The 24,420-nt window shown below is 59.8% G+C and overlaps 1 protein-coding gene across 1 annotated transcript in view; it reads right to left on the bottom strand.

Annotated features, from left to right (window-relative positions):
* LRP1 (LDL receptor related protein 1) overlaps window positions 1-24,204 on the bottom strand; it is an 89,441-nt gene extending 65,237 nt beyond the window's left edge. Inside the window, exons 1-2 of the mRNA XM_075737689.1 lie at window positions 24,039-24,204; window positions 6,337-6,459 (exon numbers count right to left, since the gene is read on the bottom strand). Of these exons, the coding sequence (XP_075593804.1) occupies window positions 6,337-6,459; window positions 24,039-24,111 (196 nt within the window). The 5' untranslated portion in view covers window positions 24,112-24,204. The remainder of the gene's footprint in view (window positions 1-6,336; window positions 6,460-24,038) is intronic.
* Between the last annotated feature and the right edge of the window lie 216 nt (window positions 24,205-24,420).

Raw genomic sequence — 24,420 nt, 5'->3', positions numbered from 1 at the left:
GTGGGAATCTTTCCGCAGTAGCCGATGGCAGGCAAGCACCACACTGGTAGCAAGCATGTGAATGTGCTTTGATTCCCCCTGCCCAGACATACGTTAAATCCTCCTTGGTTTGGATTCCCCTGCATGGGACCTGCCCCAGAGCAAAAGCAGCACCCACCTACCAAGGCCAGTCCCAAATTCTCTCAGCTCCCAGGCAGCTCGAGGCCAGAAAAGGCTCAAACCAGGCTCTGCTCCCTCCAGCATCCCTAGTTCTCCCTGGAGGAAGCTCATTAACAGACACTGGATTTCCCTTTCAAAGCAGGCAGCACCCCTGCGGGCGCTGCTCTCTGGGAATGACCCGTCTAGAGTGAACTTTCTCTTTTGGGGTTGGAACTTTGATGATCTTTAAGGTCCCTTCCAACCCAAACCACTCTATGACTTTCCATCGGCTCTGCAGCACGCAGCCTGAGCGGGAGCATTGTGCTAAAAGGAAGGAGACCCAGAGCGGCTGGGGCGGATAGGGACCCTCTGCCCAGCCCCAGAGACTGGTGGACGCACGTCCACCCTTGGGAACGAGCTGGGTTGATGGGAGGAAGGTGACCCCGGACCTCAACAGCCCCAGACTCCCTGTTTTGAGCTCCTGCAGGTCACGTCAGCTCTGGGCACCCCTCACTGCTGGGAGGTCCGGGGGCACATGAGGTCAGGCAGTGCCGAGCATCCTGAGCACAGCCCCCCAACACCGGCTCCCCGCTGCCCCAAGCACGCCCTCGGGTGCCAACACGCTCTTTGTTTAGAGACCGCTGTGCAGGCAGGCTGGGGGGGTTGTTAAGAACCACGGCTATGCAACACAAGGAGACTTAATCTCCATTGTTAACTAGAAAAATTACAAAGGAAGCAAGGCTTTATTTTTAAGCTTCTCTGAAAAGAAGCATGGCATTGAGATAAACAACAAAATACACCATAAATCGATTAATATCCTGAAACCCCATTAAAAGCTCCACCAAAGTCCTGGCTCCAACACTGCTTCAACCCAGGCTGGAAGGCGGCTGCCTGGGGGTGCGCGCACTGACAGCGAGCCCTGGCACAGTGCTGGCTCAGCGTCAGCAGCCCACGGCACGGCACGTGGACCACAGAGCTCTGCAAAGCCCGACTCCCCTCTCCTCCCCGGCCCCAAACCCACGTTTGGCTTTAGGGCTGAACGTGCAGCGTTTCACCAGCTCTTACTGGAGCCACCAACACACCTCTGCTGAGTCAACGGCAGCATGCAAGCAAAACACTAAAATCCCATTTTATGGGGAGACAGTGGCTGTTTATGCCCTGCCCTCACGTCAGCAGGGCAGGCGGCACATCAGCCGCGCTGGCAGCGGGGACGGTGGCAGAAATAGCTCCCGAGCTCCCCGCAGACCACCCTGTGCTTTGCAGCAGGCAAAGTGCCAGGTGAGCACCAAGAAGGGCACCTGCAGCACATCACGTGCCGAGCACTTCGTCCAGGCACGGTCCTGTTTTAGACAGCTATTGAGACCAGCAGTCACCTTCATCTAAGACTTCACCGGTGGAGTTTGGCCTAAATAAACTTAAACTCCCCTTGGAGAGGAGCGTTACATCACACGCAGCTCGCAGGGTCCAGCCCAGCGCTCCGTGGGCCAACACATCCCCAGCCGGCACAGTTCCTGCCCTACCAACGTGCTCCCGGCCGACGAGGGCTGGGTTTCACCCGCAGTGAGCTGTCGCTGCCGAGCCACGCTAGCCGTGCTTTTAACCTTAATCCTCAGGCTCTCCAGGGCTGCTCCCACGGGGGCTAAAGCCTCTCAGGAGCACAAGTGGCTGTGGATCCCTCCAGGGGAGGGATGCCAGGACTGCCAACGCCCGGGGCAGGCAGGGGGTAGTCCCGGTCTTGCCTCCAGCCTGGCAGCTCAATCCCACCCTGGCGCCACACCGGCACTTCTCCCCCAGCCTCATCTCCCACCATCCCACTGCCATCCCCGCGCCCCAGCCTGGAGGTGGCTCTTCTCAGATGGAGCTTTCTCCAGTTTAGCCTGAGCCCCTTCCGTAGGGGTGCTGCCCCACAACTCAGCCGGCAGCAAGGAGGGCAAGGGAGGAGGAACCCATCTTGCTCTGCTGGGCTGGGGCCGAGGGGAGTTTGGCCAAGGGATGGACGGGACCTGCTGGCTCTGACCCCGTCTGGTTCTCCTGACCCTGCGCAAGTCCCCGTAGCACGTCCCAGGCAGATGCCTTTGCGCAGCCATCCCTCCATCCTCCAGACTTTGAAACAGCAAATTGCTACTCAAGGAGCAGATGGAGCAGGCTGGGTTCCTCTTCTGCCCTTCCCAAATGCACCAAAGCCTTTGCAGAAGAAAAGCCCAGCAAGAAATCCTCAACGAGCCACCCCGCAGCCCAGCACACTGCTGCTGCCACAGAGATGGGCAGGAGGCTCCCACGGCAGGAGCAGCCCACAAAAGCCCCTGCTAAGACCACACAACCACCACACCGTGCAGAAAGGTTCCCCAAGCTGCCACAGTGAAAACCTCATCATCCCCTTTCATTTGACCATTCTGTGCGGTGACTAACTCCGGGCTGTTGACCGCACGTGCCCCTTCTTGCACAAGAGGTGCCTGAAGAACAGAAATCTAACAGGCTCCACATGCCAGATCACTTCCCTGCACACAGGCTGCGTGTCAAGCACATTCCAGTATGTTTCCAGTTAGCCGACTGGCTTGGCACTGGGGCGATGGGGTCCTCCAGGACGGGGGATACAGAGCTCAGGACTCCTGGGCTCCGTCGCAGCCATCGGGGATGTGGGTTCCTCCTCTTTCCCAACCCCAAGCCAGGGCACCCAGCAGACAATTCCCGGGAAAATTTCTCACCAGATGCTGCTTTACGGCTTTTGTTTTTCACAGAGGGCTGAACAGCAGCACTATCTGGGCACCGAGTAATTGCAAATTAAGGGTTAATTAAGTAGTATCAATATACGGGCTGAAAGAATGAAGGCACTGAAATAAAGTGCACAGTTCATCAGTCAAAACTGATCTGCCGTGTCCATTATTCCCCTGCAAAGAGCCTGGATCAAACTACTTATCACAAACAGGGCAGGATTAATCTACAAGCCACTTTGTTTGCTTTTGACTGTGTTGGCGCACTAATAAATGAGCCAATTTATTACATGTGACAAGCTTGTGGTACACCCCAAGGAGCTGAATTAGACAGGAATTTTTAACCTCTAAAAACCACTTGGAAAGAAAAAGAAGGAAAGAAGAAAAGCAATTCTTCCTCCTGGAAATGCAGCCTGCAGCTGATTTGGCAACAGCCCAGACGCGGGGGAACGGGAGATGGGAACAGGGGGAGCTGGGAGCGGGACGGTCCCATGGACCCCGCCGGGACGGGCGGCAGCACCAGCAGCTGAGCGCCGGCAGAGCTGGGGCAGGGAAGGTCCCGTTGGCGACTCCTGGCTGCGCCCGGTGCCGGCACCGCAGGAAGAGGAGAGCAAAAGCTTTGCAGATGACAGGCTCGCTTGAGGCGCGTCCGAACCCAAGCAGGACCACGCCATCGACAGATCCAGCACCAGGCCAGCGCAGGAAGACAGATTTGGGACCTTCCGAACCCCGGGACCGATGAACCGTTTGATGCCGAATTCTCACAAACATCCAGGCGACCGAAGGCCACAGACCCACAGATGCATCTGCAGCAAATGGTTGCGCAGCCGGAGAAACACGCACCGGCAGCTCGGCCATCCTGCTCGTGGGCAAAGCCCCAGGCTGGCCAGGGCACCCAGCTGGGCTGGGAGAGCTCCAGGCACAAGGCCAGCTGGGATGAGCGGCCAGATGATGGCTGTAGTTCAGCCACAGCAAATTAATTTCTCAGAGCCCTTCATCTCCTTTGATTTTCAACTGGATGTCCAAGATTTTTTTCCCCAGGAAAGCTCCACGGAGTGAAAAATCGACTGACTGGGCAAGAACTGGGTGCGAGCCACTCGCACAGACACGAGCGCAGCACCGAGCGTGGAAAGAGAACTCTTCCTATGTTCAGCTAACACGTAAGCAAAGCCAGCAAATACTTAAAAGGATTCCCCAGGGAGGAAAACCTCGCACATAATAGACGGCATTTCAAGACACTCTGACATGAGTACATTAGTGCAATGTAAATAACCCTGCCGTGCTGCCAGGGCGCGAAAGGGTGCGCCAAGCAGCGTGCAAGAGCCGCACTTGCAGCCTGGGCTTAAAAAAGAGATTAAATAATAGTAATAAAAGTCATTCTCTCCCTGCCAAAAAGATAAGGAGGATGAGAGCCTGCTGGAAGCCCCGGTGCCGAAGTGGCGTGAGAAAAGCTTGCTTGGCAATCCCAGAGATACCGGGCTCCGCACCCTGCATGTGCCGACAGGTCGAACTCCACTTGTGCAAGCTCGGGCAGGAGCAGGCAGGCAGCAGGCAGCAACCTCCGTTCATACCCCGTGCCCATGGGAAAGGCTCAGATGGGCACAGGCGAGCGCCAGGCCAGATGTGTACCAGCACCGTGCCGAGCACTGCCCAGCCACCGGCACGGAGGAGCCAGCAGCAATGGCCGCTGACCCCAACCTCCACGTCTCGGAGGGCGCAGCGTCCTTCTGGCTCCCTCCTGGTGCTCCCCAGGCTAACGCCGTCTTGGGGCTTAAAGTGGGAACTTGGGGAAGTCCGAGCACGTACCGAGGGGCACACAGTTAGCGGGGGTCCCGCACCCCCCAGGGAACGAGCCTCCCTCCTCCAGCAGGAGCCCTCAGGGCTCTGAGCAAACCTGGGAGCGTTTTCTTGCCCTGCCCCGCTGCAGAGGGACACCGATGCTTTCCCATTCCTGCAGGGCGGCAGCGGCTGGAGCAGAGAGGTGCAGCTCTGCCTTCCCCATCCAGAGGGGAGGCTCTGCCAGCCCCCACCAGCGCTGCCTTTGCAGTGAAGCAGCAGGAAGAAGCGGATGGGAGAAAAGCATCCAAGGGCTCTGTTTTCCATTCACCTGTCCTTATGGATGGGGGGCGGTGAAGCAGGCGTAGGCACGCACAGCAAGCGGAATACGTCAATCAGGACGGATTTCTTCCAGCCAGGGAAGGGCCTCCGAGTCCTCCCGCAGTAATTTTCCAGGGCTGCTGATTGACTGGAGCCAGACAGCCCATCCCAGCCCCCTCATCCCTCCCACGGAGGGGAGAGTTGCATCATTTTGCCTTAAGAAATAAATAACCCCAGTGCCGAACCAGAGACTGCTTTGGAGGAGACCTTTATGCCAAGTGCAGCAGGAAGCAGGAGTCTGGGAAGGATCTCCAGGCCAGAGGATTTTGCTGGTCACTGGTGAGCCACAGCAGGGATGAACCCAGCTGTGGCCGTCCTGCCATCCCGGCAGCTCGAGGCTGCTTTCCTGACACAGTAAAACAACTTAACGAGGCTGCTCCGGCGAGGTGGCGAGGGCAGCACAGTCTCCCTCCTCAGATGGAGAATCCGGGACACAGGGAGAGGCGGCTCCTTGCTCCAGCCCAGCCAGGGCAGAGCCCTTGGCACAGCGTGGTGCAGCAGGACCAGCACACCCACCGTCCCTGCAGAGCCCCGGGTGCCAGCACGGCTCTGGCTCGCTCCCCCGAGCAGACACATGACCCAGCCCCTGCGCCCCGTCTAACCCAGCCTGGTTCCCCATTTGCTTCCGGCCCGAGACCCGACCGCCCCATCTGATGTGGGAGCATCCCTGGCACTGGGGCTGCTGGCACCACTGCGGCACAGCGGCTCCAACAGCCCAGGACAAAACCAGTAAACCCAACACATAATCCGAATCCAAACACATCTGGTGAAAGCAGTGTTGCTTTTCCGGCTGTTCCCCAGGGCTCCCAGAGATCTCCTTCCTCCGTCCAGCCCAGCCCTCGCTCCAAGCACCCGTTAAATGCCAGGCAGGGGAGGCGCAGCCGCTTGAGGAAGGGACGCTGCTGCGGCAGAGCTGACCCCGTGCAGGCACAGCCCCTGCGCAGCACCACGGCTCGCTGCATCCTTGTCTCCAGGACTCTGCTTTCCTCGTGTAAACCAATTTTGATGGAAACAAAAAACAAATCAGTGATACCCCATTCCCAGGAAGCTGTTTTGTTACGATGGATCACGGCCCCAGAGCCAGAGACCCTGGGAGCAATGGCTAGGGAGATAAAGAGAGGACGGACAGATGGACGGACGGCTTGGACACCCTCCCTGAGTGGTACCCACCCCCCGAGGTGCTGTAGACTCCCGGTACTATGGGAGAAACAGGAGCTGAGGTAGAGCAGTCGTGCGATGCTGCCTATTCAGGACCCTGGAACGACCGTGCAATGAGAGAATGGATGAAACAAAACCAAAGAACATTATGAGGAAGGAAAGGCATACATACATATATCGGGTGATTCATCCGAGCCATCCGGACAATCCTTTTCCCCGTCACAGCGCCAGCCCTTAGATATGCACGTAATCTGATCTTTGCATGCAAACTGTTTAGGGCTACATGTCTTCGGTGCTGGATGAGAAAAGAAATAATGATAATAAACAAGATCAGTTTCTTCCCAAAGACAAGTTATTTAAAAAAAAAAAAAATTTAAATTAAGGACTAGATTGCTTTTAGTTTGATTTCTTTCTAATGGCTCAGCAAAAGTTTTAGCCTGGCATCAGATCCATCAACCTTGCCCCTAAGGAAAGGAGAAAATTTAAACTGAAGCATTAATTACACTGCGAGAAAACAGGAACCGAGATCCATGATGCGCTAACAGATTTTAAAGATCATTTAACTTGGATGAATTAGCTCCTGGGAGCCAAAGGCGGTTTATTTTCTATGCTAGACAGTAAAAAAGACAAGGAAAAAAATAAGAAAACCCAAATGAGAACAAATTAAAAAGTAACATTTTTAAATCATAATGACAGCACCAGCAGCAGGACGAGTTCTCAACCATCCTGCGCCCAGGGAACATGCACGTGCACGGCTGGGACGCTGCTCCCCGGGGGGTGGATGACCCCAGCACCACCCTCCCCAGAGATGCAGAAATAAAACAAAATCATAACAAAACCATCAGGAAAACCTGAAGCACAGAGCGCAGAACCGGCCTGACCCCCGGGGATGGGAGTGGGGCTGGGAAGAGCCCCGGGGCTTTCGGCCCCCTTTGCCAAAAGGTCATGGTTGGGAGGGAAGGCAGAGACCCTCGGCCATCTCTGGCGCTGCCGGGACACGCTCTGCAGCCAGCAGACACTGCACCAAGGTCTCTTTGGGCCAACACACAGCGGCGGTGGCAGCGCCAAACGTGAAAAAAAACGTGTATGCAGCTGTACACCTAACACGCATGGGGGTACCAGAGCCAGCCACTGCGAGGTGATGCCAACGCACGGCCGGCAGCAGAAGTTCAGGTAAGAGCTGCAGTCAGGAAGGGTTGAAACCCAGCAAAGCCGTGCTGGCTGCGAACCTGACCCACCGTGCCGGGGGCTCCCAGGCGAGGGCCATTGCACGGGCATGCGGCAGAGCCCAGCACCCGCAGCCCTGCCGGCTCAAGCTATCTTCTTGACAATCTTTCAGCATTTCGCTTTCTTCCCAGAGATCCAGCTCTCTGCAGTGAACACTTCCACACCAATTGCAGCTTTTGCTCTGAACAGTGAGCCCGAGCCCTTGGGGAGGCAGGAAATCTTGAAAACCCAACGAAACGCAACTGTGAATGTTGGTTAAAAGCAAAGGCAGTCAAGACATGCAATTCCCTACATTTATCTTGTGTCATCCCTAGTCTTCTGCTAAATTCCCTGCTCCAAGGATCCACTTAACTTCATGCTCAGCCCACGGAAGGAGGATCTCTGCATCCGCCTCGCCGCAGCCGCACCAAGCAGCACCACGGGCAGGAGCCGCTGCCGGTGCTGCGGTTCATTTCACACGTTTCATGACCCAGCTCGCCCTCAGGCTGCCGACGGGCAGAGAAGGTGCCATGATTTCTCTCCAGCTCCTGCCACATGAAGGAAATGCCGCAGCCAGGTCCAGGCAGCTTCTGTCCGGTCTGCAGCAGGGATGCTGCGAGGGAAGAGGATAGGGAAGGTCCGGTCCCCAGTCCAAATCCCAGTTCCTAAAGGGAGGGAGGAAACTCTCCCCACCGTGTAACGACACTAATTATTCCTCAGACCTGCAAAGGGCTTTGATGTCATTTGGTTTGATTGAAGAGTACCACCTCCTACAAACATTGCTTCCCTTCTGACTTTAAAGCATCAGCACTGGCAGCATTGGAGCCGCTGCTTCAAGGAAAAGGCTCGACACCACGACAGGGAGCTCAGTGCAATCAAGATGGAGACTGGACGTATCAAAATGGATGAAATATCCCTGGTTATGAGCAAATGCCCCCACCCCAACACCCCCCTACACCTTCTTTAGGCCAGAGATGACTCTGAGACCAAGCCCGTCCCCTCCCTCTGCAGGACGCGGCAGCGCAGGGCTGGAGCTCAGGGACAGGCGCCTCCTGCAACCAGCTCCGCTCTGAAGCCGGCTCTGCCGCCCCCTCTTCCCGGAGGAGCTCATCTTCCACCTCCATCTCCCAGCCACAAGTGTACCAAATGCAAGATTCATTAAGAAAACCACAGCAAAGAACCGATGCTCCCTTCGACTTCCTGCTCACCCTCCCAGGTCTCCAGCAGCCACAAAGCGACCTACGGCTGCCGCAATTGCCCACCCAACCGCAGACAGCACCCAGGAACCCAGCGGGACAACAGTGGCTGCTGTCGTGTCGTTCCCCCCTCCCTGGCTGAGTTCATCTCCTGGCCTCTTACCTGTCTCCGGCCCCCCCCGGGGAGTGAGCAGACCTACAAGAGGAGGGCAAACCCCCGGCAAGTGGCTCCCAGCCCACTGCCCCATCCCGGCCATGCACAGCTCTGCGGGGCTGCGTCTACAGGGGAGGAGAAACCAGAGCCATGATGGGATCTTGTTTTGCACTGGAGACACCGGTCCTGGAGCAGAGATGCTCACCAGCAACACGGAAGATCGTCCCCTCGCTCGAAGCTGCCCTCCCTAAGCACCAGCACCCACACCTCGCAGAGCAGCCCGTCCCAGGGCTGGCTGCGCATGGACTGGAGCGGAGCAGGTTCTCCTGCTGCTGGCAGCAGCTCCCCCACGCAGGAGCAGAACACGCGGGATTTCTTCCAAGCACTGAAACATCGCTCTGTCGTCATGGCTTTCCTTGAGGACACACACCCTGCTCACACCCCCCCATCAGACGGGACGATGCTCCAGCTCCGTCCTTCCCCTGGCGCAGGAAGACCCCAGGGAACGGTCTTGCCGTTCCTTGCCGCCGCAGGGCACGTTAACCTGCTGAAAAGCTGCACCCAAACCCATCTCCCACCGCTGACCATCCGCCCCGCCATTCCCAAACACGAGGACAGCTTGGGCGGCACGAGGCCTCGTGGTTTCTAGACCGGCTTTCGCACGACGGCCGCCACTGTGGCTCCGTGCAGGGGGAGGGAAGGAGATCGCTTCCCCTTTCGGGAGCCAGCTCGCCAGGCTCCTCGGCAACCCCACACACTTTCTGTTCTTGCACAGCGTGTTCCCAGGGAGTTAAATGGCCCCAGAGTAAGTGCCGAGATGCCTCAGTGCCAGGTGGACAATTAGAGAAGGTGTCTGTTAATGCATCCTTCACACGGAGCCAAATTTCTTTCCGAAAGCCAGGCGGCCGCACCAGCAGAAGCGGCAATGGCAGCGGCGAGCAGAGCTCCAGCTCCGGCTCGGAGAATAAAGGCGCCTTCATGCAGTGCACAATGGCCAGCTCAGAGCGGGGCCAGGACAGCTGTGAGAGCCGTCCGCAGAAAACACGTCCCTCTTTGGCAGTCGGAGGAGAGGTCCCCGCTTAAAAGTAATTCAAAGGGGACAGAGGGGAAAAAATTGTACTAAAAAAATGGGGGGGAAAAATGGCAATTTGGGTGCAAGAAAGGGGATCCTTCTTCTCTGGTCCAGGGTGGGAGCAGACACCCCAGTGGGGGTGCAGAGCGGCAGCGGGGGCTTCCCAGGTGGGACGGGGGCCGAGACACCGGCCGTGCCTCCCGCCATCCCACGGACATGGGCAGCCGCAGGCTTCATGTTAGAGTGCAGCAGGCTGGGGAAAAGGGCCGTTAAAGAAACACAACAAAACACATTTCATTTTTGCCTAAAGCAAGAAATCGACACTTCCATTTAAAGGGACTATTTTGGGAGGCTGGTGAGCGGGAGGTCTTCACCTTGAGCAGAAGCCAAATTACCTTCGGTCCACAGACGAGTACAGCATAAAAACCTAGATAGGCTGGAAGCAAACCACAAAAATATTAAAGAACTCCTTCCCTGAGCAAACCGTACTTTCCTCTTCAGCCCAACTCCTCCTCCCCTCCTCGGGAAGGAGGTGGCCGGCCGCTGCTTTGCAAAGGAAACAGCGCTGGCCATAAATACGGACTGGAATGAGCATGATTTGCAAAACAGATGTTCGGGGCGGGGGGGGAAGAAAGCACAAGAGGGAGAAAAATAAGTCTACTCCACATTCCACCCAGGTCTCCGTCCCCAGCTACCCCCTCCCCTCCATGCCCACACCCCCCATCTTGCACGGCGAGGGGCCTGCCAAAGCACACACCTCCTGCTCTGCACAAACAGAGCCCAGCTCGCCCTGCACCCGGCGCCAGGGCGTGCGGGGAGGCTGCAAACCCACCCGGCACGCGGGCTCGGCCCCGCAGCTCGCCCTGCGCCAGCCGGGATGGACCCAGCAGCCGGGTCTGAGGCGCTGCAGGGAGCTGGTGGTCTGCAGAGCCCCGACCAGGCACCCCGCACCCCCGGGCCAGCCGCAGCAATGCGCACGGCACACCCGGCCGGATGCTCCCAGCTCCCAATGCCGCACGTGCACGCTTCGCCTAAGCAAAACAAAAATCTGCCAGGCTGTTCTGGAGGGCAAAAGCCGGGCAGGGAAATATCGGATCCCAGAGCGGGGTCACAGCGTAGCCCCAGCGAGCAAAGGTGGCATCTGGCGAGCTCCAGCCCCGGCAAGCCACGGCAAGCTCACCACTATCCCAAGTGTGTTGGCGGGACGGTTGTGCCAGCGCACACCAAGAAGGCCTAATGCATGCCAAGGCGCAGGGGAAGCCGCTGCTACGAGCTGCTCTGCTCCCAGTTACCGTTTTGGCCAATTCTGGCCGCTTTTGGCTGATTGCCTCTCTCGGAGGAGAGCCTGTCCCGTCAGCCAGCTGAACATCATGTCTTTGTCCCACCGTCCCTCCTCTTCACCATCCTTCCCCATCAGCTCGGCTCTCAAGACACCGCTTGGCCAGAGCACACCACCCCCCACAAGGCCGCTCTCCCCAGTAACAGCCCAGCCCGTGTCCCCCGCGGGACCCCTGAACCGCCGGCACGCAGTCCCGGGGCACCAAGATGGAAGATCGCCCAATTAACCAAACGCAAAAATCAGAGTCAACTTAGACTTTCATTTCCCCCCCCTACATCATCCATCCTTTGTCCTTGAATTTCAGAAAAAAACTATTTGTTCCTTTTCTGTGCTTTCCGGCCTCTTCAGATTCCCCAGAGTTTCTCTGCAGCCACGGGCAGAGACCAGGGAAGGATGAAGCACGGAGGCACGCGCACCCCCGGCTCTTGCGTGCTGCCTTGGGCCAGAAGCCACGAGGCTGATGCTTAAACCTAAAATCCCCGCAGGGGCGCAGCGCGGTGCAGAAGTTTGTGCAGAATTTGCAAGCTGATGACTAATGTAAATTTGCCGGGTCCTTTGGCTCCAAAAAGCTAGACAGGGCAATAGAGACATTTACAATAACAAAACCTAAAGTTTACAGGCACATTTTTTCAAGGGGAAGGGGAAAGGAAGGCTTATTTATTTGTTTTGCGTTTAAATACAAGATCTCTAAACAGCTCAAATGCATTTTTGCAATTCTTCCATCAGGCCCCCTCAAACGGGAAGATTCAAACCAGATCCGCTGCTCCATCCCAGCCGCCGCTTCCATGAATGACGTTGCTGTGCGCTCCCGGCCATTCCCGCCGGAGAAGCCGCAGGTATGCGCGGCCGGGCTGGGGGAGGGGCCCATCCAATTGCTAAGTAAATATTGACTTTAAAATACATTTTTTTTCCCCCTTTTCCTTTCAAGTATGCCTGTTGCATCTAAATCACGAGGCATTAACCTTCTTTAAAAAAAAAAAAAAAAAAAAAAAAAAAAAAAGAGACAATTTTGAAAAGCAAGGCCCACCTCTGCTTTGCCAGAGACGTTTGAACGACAGCAAAACGCCGTTCACAGGAAAGGCTCCGGCTGGAAAAGCGCATCCCAGCCGAGAACGGTCAGAAGGGCTCCTGGGCAGGTTTGCTTTTAGAGACACCGAGGAGGCAAACTGAAAACAACAACAAAAACCCCACCAAGGCGACGTGACGGCAGAACCCCCGACCGTCACTCTGGGCGCTGACCCGGCTCATCCGCAGTGTGCCGGCACCTTCCCTGGCTCTTCACCCTGACGGGGGGGAGACCCTTGAGAACCAGCTGGATGCTCCCGTCCCCCCTGCCCCGTCCCAGGGCACAGTGGGGACCGTGACCCCCCGTGCCAGACCCCGGGGCCGGGAGGGACAGGCAGGACGGGTCCACGTGCTGCGCGAGAGCTGCCCGAGCCGCGGGCTCTCTCTCGGGCTGCCCGAGCATTTGAGGAGCCCGTGGCGGCCTGGCCCTCCACCCCGCTGTCCCCAGAAGCCGACCGCGCGCCCAGACGGCCCTTTGCCACACCGGCTGCATGGCGCCGTGCTCCGTGCACCCCCCCCCCATCGCCCTCCCGGGCGCTCCCCACGGCAAAGGGCACCCATCTCTCCCCAGGGGCACGGGGGATGCCAGGGCAAAGACTAGGAGCAACTGGGTTCCTGCACTGGGCACCCCAGGGTGTGCCAAGGAGGAGGACCCCAGCACCCCCATGTCCCCCCCACTCCCAGGACAACCCCAGCTCCTGGCAGCAGAGTCCCCGCGGCCGGGGCAGGGAGAGGCGACACCACCCAAGGGTGCGAGGGAGAAGCCCCAGCAGAGCTGCAGCACCCCAGGGTCTGTCTCTGGCACCCACCCAGTGCAGCCCCCCCAACACCCCCACCACGTGCACCAGGAGGGGATTTCCAGCAGCCACAGGAGCTGCCATCGCTGCCTGCCCACCCCAGACAAAGGAGGGGAGGGATGGATGGGAGAGCGTGCTGCTAAGGGAGGACGGAAGATGGAGGCTGCCCGAGAGCATCCGTCCCCGGCGGGGAGGGGGAAGGGGAATAAAATCATATTGTGGCTCCCAAGGGCTGCTTTCATCCCCGGCAGCACCACGGTCACCTGACTTCAAACAGATCCGGGGGGAGACAATTTAAATGCGAACACGCATCAGGAAATCTGGACGCGCTGGGAGGAATGTGCTCCCCCTGCCTGCCCAGCCCCTTCCCCTCCCGCTCCCCGGGCTCTGGCAGCTCCACCGCCTTCCAATGAAATGCATTTAAAGAAAAAATAATAATGGAAAAAAAAAATAATTTGCATTTTAAACCAAATTCAGAAGCTGCGAGATCTGTGCTGGAGTGCAATCCCCCTCGTCCCCCTCCTGCCTCCGGCCCTACAGAGAGGTCCGCAGAAGAATGAGCTCAAAAATGGCAGGAGATGGAACCAGATGAAACGAATCCACAGCATTTTCAGAACTGGGAGAAAAGAAAAAAAAAAGAAAAAAAAAAGGAAAAAAGAGCTTGATCATACAAAACGTGGTGGGGAGGGGAAGAAGGGGCAGGCTCCAGCCACGCAGCGGAGGGTGTTTCAAGGAAGAATCGTGCTGTTTTGATTTCTTTCTCTTTTTGCAGCTTATCTGCAATTTAAATGAAAAAAAGGGGGGGAAAAAAAAAAGAAAAAAGCATTTGCAGCCAAGAGAAAGGGGCTTAAGTCCTCTGGGTGCAGTTGGATGGGCTGCAGCCGTCCCTGGCCAGCAGCCATCCCTGCCGGGGGATGCCCCGCTCCCCCCTCACCCAGGGCTGGTCCTTCTCCTGCCCCAGGCAAGGGATGGGGAGGGGGCAGTGGCCAGGCAGGAGACCCTGCCAGCCAGGGGGGCTGGTGTAGAGGCCCCCCCACCTCCTCTACCTGCTCAGAAGGTTTTATTCCCTTTATTTATTCTAGCAATAAGAAGTGGGATGTTTATACCCTCAGCAGTTGGGAACCCAAACAGAATATAGTGTTCTGCACTGGAGGCAGTTATTTATGGCTTGTGGCTAAAGCTGATAACGCTCCCTCCAGAGACCTGCCTGCATTGTGCAATAAAGCAATTGCACATTATAGATTAATAGGCATTTCATCTGGACAGCTGAATCAGGGGGCAGGACGCTGCCAGAGCTCAGCGGCAGAGCCTGGGGCCGAATGCAGCCCACGGGGGCTTTGCCAGGGCAGAAGGGTGCTGCGGTTCCTCCTGCCCAGGACGGGCATCAGCTCGCCAAGGCTTTCAAAGCACTGGAGCCAAGCCAAAACCATTGGCCTTAATTCATTAGTCAACTCAATTTCGCTGGCTTCGCAAATAAGGACTTTGTCTGAGATGGGGAAACGGAGCAGAGCAGCTATTGTGCCCCGGGAGCGGGCAGAAAGGGCCCTTTGAGAGGACACTCTGCTGGAATAAAAGTCACTTTTATCCCAGAATAATTAGCGTGCTCTGAGTACACTAATTATTCCGGCATAAAGGGACTTTTATTCCCAAGCAGCTCATCCGCACGGGGAGCTGCTCTGGATTCTGGTCCACCTGCCCGTGTGAACGCAGCCCCTGCACCAGGGACGACCCGGCCAGCCCCAGCTCGCAGGGACCGAGGGGGAACAAGGACCTGGAGACCCATCCCTGTCTCCAGCCACCAGGTCCCCTCCTGGGGTCCTCTGTGGACCCACACACTGTGGGGAGCATCTCCTGGCTCTGGGGAGGACAAGGTCTCAGAGCCACCGCACCACCCGTTGCACAGCACGATCTCCAGCTATTTCAAGGTCTCCCCAGGAGAAAACAATGCCCAGCAGCACCGCGGCCCCTCCCTGCTCCTCCCAGAGCTCCCTGCCCACACAGGGCTTTTGGCCATCACCCGCTCCCACCCTGGTCCCCAAAAGCAAACCCAACCGGCCCACAAGGTCAAACCCCCAACAAAGCACTGCCTCCCAGCTGCAGTGGGGAAGAGCCTGCCCACCGGCAGACGCCACACCTGCACCGGCACTTTCCAGGCACGGGCCACGCGGCATCTTCCATGGCAAGCACGTGCTTGCCACCAAGGCGGTGGAGCAGGACGGGGGAAGGTTTGGGGTCTCCTTGACAGCGCACTCTGGGGAGGCACATCCTGCAGCATCTCAGCATCCTCAGACGGCTGCACAGCCCTGCGGCTCGGGGGGTCCACGCTGGAGCTCATCCTCGCTCTACTCCACCAGCTGCCATGCCAGCCTGGCACCGTCCCTTCTGCCGCAGCTCCAGCCCGGACACTGGCACCAGGCAGGTGACCAAGCCCCCACGCCAAGAGGTCTGCAGAGCCCAGCGGTGCCCACGACCCGCAGCTACCACCCAAACGGTGAGCTCTGAACCAGAGCACAGGGGGAATCCAACAACAGCAGAGCAAACCCAAAGCCACGTGTGGGACTCTCCGCACAACACCCAGGCTTGTCACTGCTGCTGCCTGCATCAACCGTGCCCATCGCAGAACGTCCCCGCGCATGCCGGGCCAAGGGACCGGGGCAGGTTTGCTCGGCGGTGCTCCACTCCCAGACACCCGCTCAGCCGTCTTGTAAGAGGTACAGGGGAAAAAAATCCTTGGGACGGTGAAACATCCTGTCTGTTTATAACTGGCACAAATGATTAAAGAGGAATCCGGTACAGTTATGTCTGCTCTGATACTGTGTCCCCAGATACTACCCTACCCCTTGGCATCTCCACCAGTGTGGCTCAGCTACGACAGCCACGAACTGCTTGCCCGCGGCAGCCCAGATGCTCCAAGGTGGTTCCTGCAGGTCAGGGATCCTGGTTTGCCTGTTTTTACCTTTTGCAAGGTGCAGAAAAAGAAGCTTTAAGATTTTATGCAGCCAAAAGGGCGCAGGGCTGGGCGGGTTTTGAGGGACGATGGCATCAGAGCAGCTGCCGAGGAGAAGACCAAGCTGGTGAGTAAGCGCAGCACTAGGCTCCAAATCCGCTCTTCCGCAGGTAAAACATGCTCTGGGCCGCAAGAGGAGATGCTGAGCGAACCCATCTGGAAGGGCAGGCAGCGGCTGGGGCTGCGGTGGGAAGCAGGGCCACGGCACGGGCACCGACCCAGGGATGCTGAGCCGGATCAGGGCCGCTGGTCTTGCCAGGAGCAGCCCCCAAGAGCAGGCAGGGGACGTGTCCCATGGCTCGGATGAGGCCAAGGGCCCACGGACATTCCAGCTGTTGTCTTCAGGACAGAGGGAGGAAATTTCCCTCCTTAGAAATAACCTGGGAACGGCGGGTCCCCACTCAGGGGCAAAGGCAGCGGCCGGCCCCAGGGCAGAGGCGCAGGCACAGCCTCACTCTCCGCACGGCATTTGGCCCCGGTGCCCCGCAGCATCCACCCAGGCTGCTGGGAAGGCAGCCGCCGCGGGAAGTATTAAACCCAAGTGCTTCCTTTTCCAAACAATAAAAAGGCACCACAACATCCGTGGCACTGAGCGCCGGAGGAAACCCTTCACAGCCCTCTCCCAGCTCCCCTCCCCGAGCCGGCTGCCCGGCGGGACGGGGCCCGGCACCGAGCTGACCCGTGCACCTGAGGGAGGACGGGGCAGCCACGAGTGCCCAGTGCTTTGGGATCCCACTGCCCTCCCGGTCAGAGCCACCCTCAAGTATTGTCCTTCCGCTGGAGCAGCTCTCCCAGCTGCAAACTGAGCCGGGCACGGCCAAGGGGCATCAACACCGGCAGCTGGGCACGGGCAACACGGTCGTCCCCAAAAGAGGCTGCTCCGAGCAGGCGGGCACGCGGAGGCAGCCCCACCATTGGCGAGGCGGTCGGGTGCCTGCAGAACAGAGAGGAGCAGGGCGGGCAGGGGAGCGTACTGCTGCTCCCCGGTGTCGCAGCGTCACACTCGTGGCACAAGCGTTTGCATTCCTGTGCAATCCTTTAGGCCACGGTGTTCAAATTCTGAGCACAGCACGCATTGAAAAATCACCAGGCGCGTCTGCAGGGTGCCAGTGCGTGCCGCTGCGGCATTGGGGGGCTCTGCCCCCCCCAGGGTGCAGGAAAACAGAGGGAGCGGACACCGGGAGGGACTCAGCCCCAAAGAGCCTGACGCAGTGGCACGAGGTGCCGGCACTCCGGTGCAGCCCATCTCACCAGCGGCACGAGCAGCAGAGATGCTCAACTGTTCATCAGCTACAATGAACTGCTGTGTGAATCCAGGACCCAGCAAGCACTCGGTCCCTGCGCTCAGACGGCTGCAGCAGCGCCTGCAAACAAAGAGCTGCACCATATTAACTAAATGGACTAGATTGATGCGTTTCAAAGCTCTCAGCAGATTAAAATAACAATTTGCCTGACAGCCCACAGCAAACAAAACCCAGCCGCCCCCAGCAAGGCCAGGGCAGGGGAGCAGCAGCATGATGGCTCAGAAAGCCTTCGTCCTCCCCAGCTGAAATCCTCCTCCTCAGATCGGTCGCCAAGGGACAGACACCAAAGCCCCAAGTCCAGCAGCAAGTCTAAAAGCAGCAATTACTTCCCTCGCCCCCCCATGCCAGCAGCCCCTGTGATTTACCAAATGAACCACACGCCTGTGGTTCGCCGCACCCTTCACCTGCCCATCACGGGTTCATGCACCAGGATGTGACCATCAATACCCGCCCATCCTTGCCGCGGTCTCATTTGGAGAAACGGCATCTTGCAAGCAGCTAATTAGTCCTCTCAATTAAACATGCAACTTCCAACTCAATTAGACTCCCTCCCAGCCATCCGCAATTCCCACTGATGCCTCAGTCCGCACGTTTTGGACATTACAGAACTGCTCTCACCTTCCCTGCAGGCTGATGCTTCCCAGAGCCGAGGCCACTCTTCTCGTCCCCCTCCTTGGTGGCACCACGAGCATGGTCCCACCAGAGAAGCTCTGAGCTGCCAGCAAGGTCATTATCCAATATTTCAGTTGCCAACCCCACAAGCCCTCCGCTTCGAGCAGTGCTGGGACCGTCTCTGATCCTGCAAAGCATCTGCATGATTGCAGCTCTAGTCTGCTCTGTTCCCCTGGCTAAGAAAGGACATTGTGAGTCTATATTTAGCCCTAGAAATGGCTGGACCGCATTGGGGAAAGCAACCTCGCACAGCAGAATAACATCCAGCAAAACAGTCCTCATGGCCCACCCAGTACTTTTCCTTCTTAAAATAAGAGGCATAGAGTGAAGAAAACAAGAAGTTCGAGCTGAATCAGAAAATGCTGAAAATATTTGCTGCTGCTGCTTGCCGCTGGCAGGTCAGACTGCCAAGGTACATTAAATGGAAGTGACTGAAAAGTTAAGTCAACAGCAAAACCTGGTCTGTAAATAGCTTGAGTCGGCCTCGCGCTGCCTTGCAAACTCCAAAGGAGAGGAAAACGCGTCCCCTCGACAGCAAGCTGCAGCACGGATGGAGCCGACAGGCCGTTTGGGAGAGCCGGTGGAAGATGGCACTGGACGCAAAACCTCCCTGGGCGCTCGGCACACGCCGCCTCCGGCCCAGGTGCCACTGGGTGCCCACGGGGTCCTGCACAGGGCACAGCAGGTGTGCTCCGTGCCCCCCGAGACGGGGCCACCCCCCCGTGTGTACAGCACTCAGTCCAGCACCAACAGCACCGGCTGCTCCCCCAGTGCAAAATAGGGCTTGGTGGCCTCCGCCAGCTCTCGTCTGCATGGCCATGACGCAAAGGGGGCCCAGAAACGCACCCCCCTCCCCAGGGAACAGCGGCTGCTTCCCGCAGAGGACCCAGCAGGATCCCAGGGAGCAGCACATCCGCAGCAATGGCAGAGGGGGACAGGCTGCCGGAGGGACCCCAGCCCGCGACTCCCACTTGAGGGTCAAGCATCCCGCACGGAGAGGGCCATCCACAGGAACGCGGCCAGAAACACTCTCTGGGAGGTGACAGAGATAAAATTCAGTCCAAGCACAAGGAGAGTCTTGTCTGCCTGGCAAAGCCGGGACCACAGGAAGGAAACGGGCAGACGCATCCACCGCTCATCGGCTGAGTCAGCCACGAACCGCCGCAACCGTGAGCCGGCACCATCTCCAGGGAGCCCATTTCCCAATCCTGGGACTGCTAGATTCATCCCAGGCATTTCAGCCAAGTCCTGCGACCTGTTGGGATGAGCTGGGAGCAGAAGGACTTTGTGCTCAGCCGAGGTGCCGTAAGCAGACGGGTGGCTCTCGGAGCAGCGCAGCCCCCGAGCAGGGCTGTGGGTCAGCCAGAGGGTCTCAGGGGCACAGAGCAAGGATTTATCTGTGGGGTTGGCACAAAGAAGGTGCTTGACACAGATCTGGGAACTGAAATAATTTCAACAGCCGTAAGAGGAACCTCCTGTCCCACAGCAAAGCCACGGTCTCACCCTCTGGTTACCACCGCGCTAATCACGCTGAGTCAGCAGGGCTGCGGCACAGCCTGTCCCACCCTGGCGCTCAACGGCTCCCGAGGGCCCAGCCCTGACCGCACGACCCTGGGCTGTCCCATGGTTTCGGGAAGCACTCCGGTGCACCCCCTTCCCAGGACAAAGGGCACTTGCACAGGCACGTGCTCCCTGCACCGTTTTGGAGAGGCTCCTCGGGGTCCCTGCTGAAAGGCCATCCACGAGGAGCATCCCAAAGGCACAGCCAAAATCCCAGAAAGCCGTGGGCAGCCACAGACGTGGGCTCAGCTCCTCCTGCCTCCCAGGGCATCGGTGCCACACGGGGTAGTAAAACCCCCAGCTGCAGGCACCCGTCCCTGGGGAAAGGCATCCGGAGTGCGGACAGCCCCGCTCCCGACAGAGCTTCCCCAGCACTTGCGAGATAGTGGCAAGACCTCCGCAGCAGGATCCACCTGACGGCAAGAGCGGCTCGCTCCTCTCCGCCACCGGCTGCTCGCACTGCCGCTGCACAGGAACGAGCCGTGCAATAACCCACTGGCAGAAGCGCGGCACCAGGCAGCCCGTGGCACACACGAGGGCTGCTCCGCAGCCCCTCGCATGCCCCACATCCCCACCCAGCCGCCGCAGTCACCTCTACGAATGGTGACGATACTGCCGGTTTCTGCCCAAAGGGCTCCTCACCCTGCTCCATCCTCAATTACCCTCCGCAATCTCAGCCCGCAACCGCAGCAAACACCAGGACGTAGCCAGCGCGCTACCACAGCCCTCGAGCGGCAGCCGGGACCCCCGCGCCCTCCCAGAGCAGGAAGGAGAGGGGCTGAGCTCAACCAGCTCTGGGGCCTTTCGCAAACACCTTCATCCCAGACAGCGGGAGGATGGGTTTTGGGGCCAACCCTCCTGCCTCGAAGCTGCTCATGTCACCAGCCTGTCCCCTCCAGCGGACTCGAGGGCTGTGTTTCTGGGGACTCCACCTAGCAGCTGTTTTACACAGCTTTTCCTTTCACTTGTCTCGGCTTTTCCGCTCTGATCCTGCTGTTTCTGCAAGGAGACGGGGATGCTGTGTGCAGCGGAGCAGAGTCTGCACCGGCCAGCATACCAGGCGGGCAACCGGCCCTGCCCCATCGAGGAGCCAGCCACACCGGGCAGCCCTGGATCAAGTACGGGCTGGTGGCAAAGAGGAACCAATTAACACCAAAGCAGAGTCAGCTCCTCCAGAAGAGGAGGGTCTGGGGGTCAGGACTTTTGAGGAACAGGGAGGACTGGGGCAGTTTTGCTCCCTATCAGACCAACTGGTACTCGACACCGGAAGAAAAGCATCACCAGCTGGAGAGCTTCAACAGCCCCCGCTCCTTCCCGGTCCACAGGCTCCCACAGAGCACATGGAAACAGCACGGAGAGAAGACGAGGGGTGAGTGGTGGGGCTGATACACCAAAGACGAGGGGGACGCCGCAGCTGTTCCCACCTCCGCACCACCTACACTACCTCGAAACAGCTTTGAAAGCAGTGAGAACGCAACGCCTCGGTTTCACCCCAAAACAGGCAGTGCTGCCAGGCTCTGCCAGGGATGCTCCATCGCTGTCCCATCTTCTCGACGTCAGTGCACGTCACCAGACGGGATGCACGTGGGATGGGGGCCGGAGCCCAGTCCTCTCCTCCAGAGACCACAGCGGCACCAGGGCACAGCACCTCCCGTGCAGGGGCAGAGCCCCACGGGGCTCCCAGGAACCCCCAGTTCTGCAGAACTGAGGATCTCGCTGGGACGCTGCACATGGGGATGCCAGGCACCCTCTCCTCCCCACCGTGGCACGGAGGAGCCCCCAGCCGGTCCCCACGGGCAGTCCCGGTCCCTGTGGCAGCCCCTCCGGCAGTTCCTGCCTTCTCCTCCCAGCGGCCCCCAAACACTCCTCTCCTCACCTCTGCTGAACCCAACGTGGCTCTGGGCATGTCCACGCCTGCCCAGGGAAACAGCGCGCACGCACACGTGCACACGCATTTCCCTCACGCACACGAAACACACCGGACCACCAAGGTGGCGAGAGGGAAGCGCTGCACCAAAACACCGCAGACACCCTTAACCACAGGTATTCCCAAAACAGAAGTGGGGCAATCCCTGCCTGCCCTCGCTCTGCTCCCGAGGGCTGCCCAGCTATGCCCACGAAGGCAGCGGGACCCAGGGAAGCTCCGCGCCACCCTGGCAAGCGGCAGAGGAGCTCGGGCACACAGGAGCCGCACCGGTGCCCTTTGTCCCCCTGGAAGAGCTTCCCCCCCTCTCTGCCCCACTGTCTGGACTTTGCGTCCCCCTTCTCCTGCAGCCAACGCCAGGAACAAACAAACAGCTTCCAGAGCTGCAAATCGAAGCAGTGGGTGTGGGGAGTTGGGTCTTTGGACAAAGACGGGGACGCTGCACCCCACTCCCAGTGGCACCCGGGCAGCACCAGCTCCACCAGCGGGAGACCTGCGGTCAAGGAAACCAGAGCCTGGCCAGGACTGCTGGGGCCAAGGCACTAGCTCAGGTGCCACCAAGATGCCACCTTCTGCTTCCCAGCCAGCCCTGCCGGAGCAGGGGGCTTTGAGAGCCCCCTCCTCATCCTTCCACCCACAGACCCCCAGAGCTCCTTCCCCAGCTCTCCGGAGGACCCCTCCTCGCCCTCCGGGGCTGCCCAAGGCTCCGTGGGGCCAGAAAGGCACCTCAGCCCCAACACCACCCCCAAGGGGAGCCCCTCGGGAGGGTAGCATGCCGCTGGAAGGAGGGGGTGTCCCTGCGCTGGCTTTTGCCCCACTCCAGCTCATCGGGGTGGAGAAGAGGATGGAGGAACTTCCCTCCAGCACATCATCATTCTGCAGCCTCGTTTCCAAAGGCAACGCAGCTTATGCAATGAGTGATGCCTGTCCCTCCCGCCCCCACAAACTTCTGGATCCGCCGGCTGCTCCGAGCCACCATTGAGCAGGGACGATGGCTCCGAGCCCCAGGATCCCCAGGGGCGGGGTGGGAGCAGGTGACAACGGTGGGCTCAGCTGTTAACCGTCACCTGCACCGCTGAGCCCACCAAGTCGGTGCCAGGGGGTCAATCAACCCTGCGCTAACGGCCGCACGGGTGTCAGCTGAGCAGGGGCGGCTGCGGGGTGCCACAAGCTGCTTTTGCTCCTGCCACCTCCCTTCAAGGGACACTAATTAAGCGCCTGGACCTCCAGCGGGGCAAGGAGGGGCTGGAGGGATGGAAACCACAGGCTCCAGCCTCCCGCAGCCCCAGACGCTAATCTGGGGCAGGGATCTGGCGTTTGCCCCAACCTCCTCCTCCATCCCTCTGACCCGGCGACAGGTCAGGCGCTGCCACGACACCAAACGCCAGCAGCTTCTCCCGATTCACTCCAAGGTGGGTGAAGAGCGGGGCCAGAAAAGCCTTCCCAAAAAAACTCTCACCAGTTAATTGCTACAGTGTCCCGCCTTTGCCAGGCCGTTCCCATCTGGACAGAGGGAATCCATAAGAGGAAAGCTGAGAGAGCCAACTCAGAACCCCCATCTCTCTGCTTTTAAAGGGAAAAACAGCCTCCTGCCCCGCGCATTCAGGCGTTGCAAGGAACTTCTCCACCGCCGGTTCCCGGCTCGTTCGGCTGCCAGCTCCTAAACACACTCACGCTGCCAAGAGCGGCCCCTTGTACATTCAAAAGCCCGGCCATTGAGCTGACGAGCTCACTAAAGTATTTACTGAATAGATCAATAATAGCAGGGAATGAGACGTGCGCAGCTTGGAAAAAAGCGGCTGGCGGGGAGGCTGGACGGACAGCTGGACAGACAGACAGCCCCATCGCTGCATAAACATTTTCCCAGTGCCACCAGACCGGCCGCGGCCAAACTCCGCAGCCCGGGCTGTCGCGGCCCCAGTTATGCAAGGGGCCAGGCTGTCACTGGCGCACCCGGGGAGCAGGGGGGGACCCCGGCCCCCAGGGACCCCCCCGCACGGGCTCCCGCAGCGGCACCGAGCTCCAACTTTCCTGCCAGGCTGCGGGGACAACTTCGGATTCCAGGGGAAAACGGGATGACGGGCGGGCTGAAAGTCACCAGAAATTGACAAAGAGGCAGAAAACGGGGAGAGCGAGCGGCCACCCGCGGCTGCGGGGGGAGACAGATGGGGCGGGGGGGGTGGTCGCATCCCTCCACTGCGGCGCAGCGGAGGGGCGCGGGGAAGGGCGGCCGGCGGGGAAGGACGCGCCGCCCGAGCCCGCTCCCGGTGCCCCCCCGGCGTCGTCGTTCCCCCCCCCTCCCGCGGTGGGGCCGGGCTGCGCCCGCTCTGCTTTGTCACGGCGGCGCTGCCCGCCGCGGCGGGGGACGCGCGGCGCCTCCCGCCCCCTCCCCGGCCCGGCCGAACGCTGCGGCCCCGCCGGAGCCCGGCTGCTCCCGGCCCCGCGCCCCCGACAGCGGGGCCGCGCAGCTGCGGCGCTCCCCCCCCCCCCCGCCGGCTACCCCCGCCGCCCGCTCCGCTCCGCTCCTCCACGGGGGACCGGCCCCCGCCGCCCCCGCCCCGCGCGGCCCCGGACTCACCTTCGAGAGCACGGGCGGCGGGCGCGGCCAGCAGGGCCAGCAGGCACCCGGCGAGGGGCAGCAGCGGCCCCATGCCGGCGGCTCGGCGGCAGCGGCGGCTCCTCACGCCGTGCTGCCCGCGGGGCGGCGCGTCCCGGGCCCGCGCACCGACATCCGCGGAGGGAGGGAGGGAGGGGGCGCGGGCGGGGGCGGGACGGGGCGGGCGGACCCTCCGGGCTGGGCGGCGGCGGCGGCGGCGCCGGGGGCGGTGGGGCGGGGGCGGGGGGCTGCGCGCGCCGCCGCCGCGGCGGAGGGATGGATGGAGCGCGCGCCGCCGCCCGCCTGACGTCACCGGGCTCGAGCCGCCGCCGCCGCGCGCGCGGGGAGGGGAGGGAAGGGGAGA

Source organism: Balearica regulorum, chromosome 29 (assembly GCF_011004875.1).
Source record: "Balearica regulorum gibbericeps isolate bBalReg1 chromosome 29, bBalReg1.pri, whole genome shotgun sequence".
In the NCBI taxonomy this organism is placed as follows: domain Eukaryota; kingdom Metazoa; phylum Chordata; class Aves; order Gruiformes; family Gruidae; genus Balearica; species Balearica regulorum.
The sequence above is the reverse complement of the archived record's forward strand: the minus strand, read 5'-3'. Positions and strand labels throughout refer to the sequence as shown.